The 3,732-nt window shown below is 18.5% G+C and overlaps 2 protein-coding genes across 2 annotated transcripts in view; both read right to left on the bottom strand.

Annotated features, from left to right (window-relative positions):
* Window positions 1-782, bottom strand: part of LOC102680210 (probable ATP-dependent RNA helicase DHX35) — a 9,422-nt gene extending 8,640 nt beyond the window's left edge. Inside the window, exons 1-2 of the mRNA XM_006614372.2 lie at window positions 593-782; window positions 57-271 (exon numbers count right to left, since the gene is read on the bottom strand). Coding sequence (XP_006614435.1) covers window positions 57-271; window positions 593-623 — 246 coding nt within the window. The 5' untranslated portion in view covers window positions 624-782. The remainder of the gene's footprint in view (window positions 1-56; window positions 272-592) is intronic.
* A 1,781-nt stretch (window positions 783-2,563) lies between these two features.
* LOC102679537 overlaps window positions 2,564-3,732 on the bottom strand; it is a 2,863-nt gene continuing 1,694 nt past the window's right edge. The window contains exons 2-3 of the mRNA XM_006614368.2: window positions 3,450-3,640; window positions 2,564-3,259 (exon numbers count right to left, since the gene is read on the bottom strand). Of these exons, the coding sequence (XP_006614431.1) occupies window positions 3,099-3,259; window positions 3,450-3,640 (352 nt within the window). The 3' untranslated portion in view covers window positions 2,564-3,098. The remainder of the gene's footprint in view (window positions 3,260-3,449; window positions 3,641-3,732) is intronic.

The raw sequence follows: 3,732 nt of genomic DNA, 5'->3' as shown, positions 1-3,732 counted from the left end.
AATGTATTATATGTAATGTTATTTATAAAAATAATTTTTTTAAAATAGAAATATACCTGAGGTAATTGTGTGCTCTTTCCACATCCAGTTTCTCCAATTAAAACTAATGTTTGATATTTTTCCAATAAATAAATAATGTGACTTTTATACTTAAATGTAGGTAATCGTTGACGCTGCATATTAAGTGCAAGAGAATGATATGCATTATAAACAAATTGTGTAGACGAATGAGCTTCTATATCTGACTTATCTTCTTGCCACATACTATCTCCTGTAATTTTAAAAATGATCAAATGTATAAAAGTTTTTTTAAATATAATATGTATTTAAACATATATTAATAATATATTAATAATATATTATATAATACATAGTATTTAAAATAAATATTAGTTTAACACAGGTTATGTTATATACATTTTATATAAAGAAATAAATCTATATATGTATAAAATATAATAAAGAAAGTACACAATATTATGTTCAAAAAACTTATAATAAAAAAATGGAATAGAGTTACAATAAATAAAAAGTTACTTTAAATATTCGAATAGTAACTACGAATAATAAATCTAATAAAAATTTTACTTACTAGGTTTAGAAAAAATTGGTTTCACATTCATTTTATATAATTGTATAAATAGTACAATGAAATAAAATTACGTCTTAAATGTGTCATTAAATTATAATGTTTTATATTTAAGAAATAGTCGCAATTTAAACAAACAAAATATAGTATCCGGTACTTGCATATAAACACGCATTTATTAAATTCTTTAAAACATTTCAATTTTCTCCTACAGATGACATTGTATATTATTTGAAAATTTTCTAAAATGTATTTATTCTAAAATGTTAAAATATTATAATTATTAGATATTATTATTATTATTTTATTCATTATAATTTGTATTTTTTTTCTATAATGAATTGTTATACAAATAAAGAAAATCTATTTAGTAGAAAATTTTATTATTTTTTATTATATTTCATATATCATAATTTTTATTATGTTTAAATTAGATAGTAAAAAAGTAAAAAATTTTATTTTTGTATTCAGGTATAGAGGTATTACGTATAATTAATTTTAATTCTAAAATTTTACAATAATGTCATAAGATACTTATAAAATATTTAAAAATATAAAAATATAAAGATAAAAAAATGAACAATATAATAAACATAATAATATACATATTTAAATTTTAAGTTTAAAAAATATAATAGTAATATTTTATATAAAATTAATACATAGTATTAAGTAATATATAAAATGTTTTTTTTATGTTAAATTTCCGAAATTTTGAAAATAATTGAAAATGAATTTTTATTATAATTATATATTATATAATCAATTGTAATATATATATACAAAAGTAAGATATATACTTTGTACATAAATAATTTTAATAATAATTATGTTGTATTTTTTTTAAGTATATGAATATAGATATCTAATATAAATATATTAATACTAATTTTGTTGTTATTGGATATGTTTTAATATAATCTTATTCAGTTTATCAATTCATGTAATATTTATTATATAGAAAATAATATTACACAGTTATTCTGATTGTATCATACTTTGTATATGAAAACAATTTGTACTAGATAATAGCTAAGGATTAATGATGATACAGTACTAGTTTTGTGTTTAATATTATAAATCAATTGATCATATTCATATAATATACAATAAATTGCTTTTAATTTTACATTTTCCATATTATTTAAAGATATTTTATTGTATTATTGTAATCACATATAAACTTCTATCTTTTGATATGCAACTTTTTATTAAAATAAAACTGTGAACGCTGTATTTTCTATCATTGTTATTGCAAATAGCATTTGATATTTTTTACTCACCAGTATTTTTTTGTACATAAAATTATTATACATTTTCAAAAAAAAATATTTATAAATTGCACTCTATGCTATTAATAAAAGAATTATTAAAAAATGACAACTTTAATAATTGAAGAATAATATATATTTTCATTAAACATAATTTAAATCTAAATTGTTTTCTAATCTAAATCATTTAAAACAAACCAAACTTTTTTATTATGAGCTACATGAGTTTTCAACTAAATTATGATATTTATATTTTCTTGTATTTATTATAAGAAAATTATAATACAAATTGAAATTAGAATATCAAAATTTAAATTATTTTATTTAAATATGTTAAATAAAATAAAAAATTATTTGAATATTGAAAATTATTTAAATAATTTAATAATAAAAAAATCCTTTATCCTTTGCAATATTTTTAGAATAAAAATAATAAACTAATTGAAATAACTTATTTTGAAATTTATTATTTAAAAAAAATTGCGAAATTGTTTGCAACTTTTAAACAATCAATTTGTTAATATGATTACACATTTAATAAATTTTGTAATCGTTTTTTTTTTACTTTTGTTGAAAATTAAATAATATGTAATTCATATAATTTAATATATATGTATAGATTACATTAGAAAACAAATATTTATCATAGTTTATAAATAAAATTCATTTCATATTTTTTGTCAGAAAATAAACACTGGATGAGTTTTAAATTATTTTAGGAATGTATTTTGATTTGCAAACAAATATTATTTCTTTCATTGATATGAAATTTTAATATATAATTATGTTTATGTATCAGAAAAAATGAAAATTATTTATGGAATATTTCCCATAAATATCTTTTTCAAGCACCATATCACACATCATCTATTTTTATGTATCAGAAATATATTATTTATAAGATTATCTGTATGTTTCTCTTTTTTTAAATTTAGCACAGTGTATATTATGTACGGACATCAATGTGGAGAACATAGGAAACATGAATGGTAGTAATCTAAGATGGTAATTTATGATGATGTAGATATATACGATTGCCAATTAAAATCATAAAAATGGTCGCAATAAACACACATAAATGTCTGAACACAAAAGTCATTAATACAATATTAAACTTTTTGTTTTTAATGCTCGTCTATCATGACGATGCATGGATAACAAATTTTAAATGTCCTGACTTGTCAATTAGCTGTTAAAATTATCTATAGATTAAATCTGCAATAGAACATAAAAAAACATTAGGCCGTAGCTTCTGCATCTCCATTGGTTTCTGTTTCAGCACATTTTTCATCAAGTTTTTTTTTCTTTTCAGGACTGGCACCATCAGTAGCAGTATCCTCTGTAGTTTCACTTAAAGTTGTTGATTTCCTTTTTATACAACAGCTATCAACAGATGCATCTATAAATAAAAATATAAATTGAATTTCTTATTGATTTTAATTATTTATAATACATATTTTTTTAATAATTATTTATTATTAGTTTAATTATTTGCATTTATATAATTTAATCACAAAATTACAAATTTTATATAATTTATATATTATATATATTTTATATAATTTATTAATTTAATTTTTTATCAATACCTGTAGAATCCCCATTTTCTGCTGATTCTACTTCTTTATTTTCTGACTCTTTTTCTTCATTTGAGCCATTTTCTTTGGTTTCTTTGGCATCTCCATTTTCAGATGTTTTTGAATCTTCGTCAACTTCTTGAACTGTTTTTTTTTCTTCTTCTACTACTTTCTTTTCTGGAGTTGTAGCAACTTTGGTGTCTCTATAAATTAAAATCGATCAATATTTCAATTAACATAATTTATACAATTTAAAAAATATGTAATAATATGCGTATAAAAATAATATGTAACA

The sequence above is a fragment of the Apis dorsata genome, unplaced genomic scaffold (assembly GCF_000469605.1).
Source record: "Apis dorsata unplaced genomic scaffold, Apis dorsata 1.3 scaffold_176, whole genome shotgun sequence".
Lineage (NCBI taxonomy): Eukaryota > Metazoa > Arthropoda > Insecta > Hymenoptera > Apidae > Apis > Apis dorsata.
The sequence above is the reverse complement of the archived record's forward strand: the minus strand, read 5'-3'. Positions and strand labels throughout refer to the sequence as shown.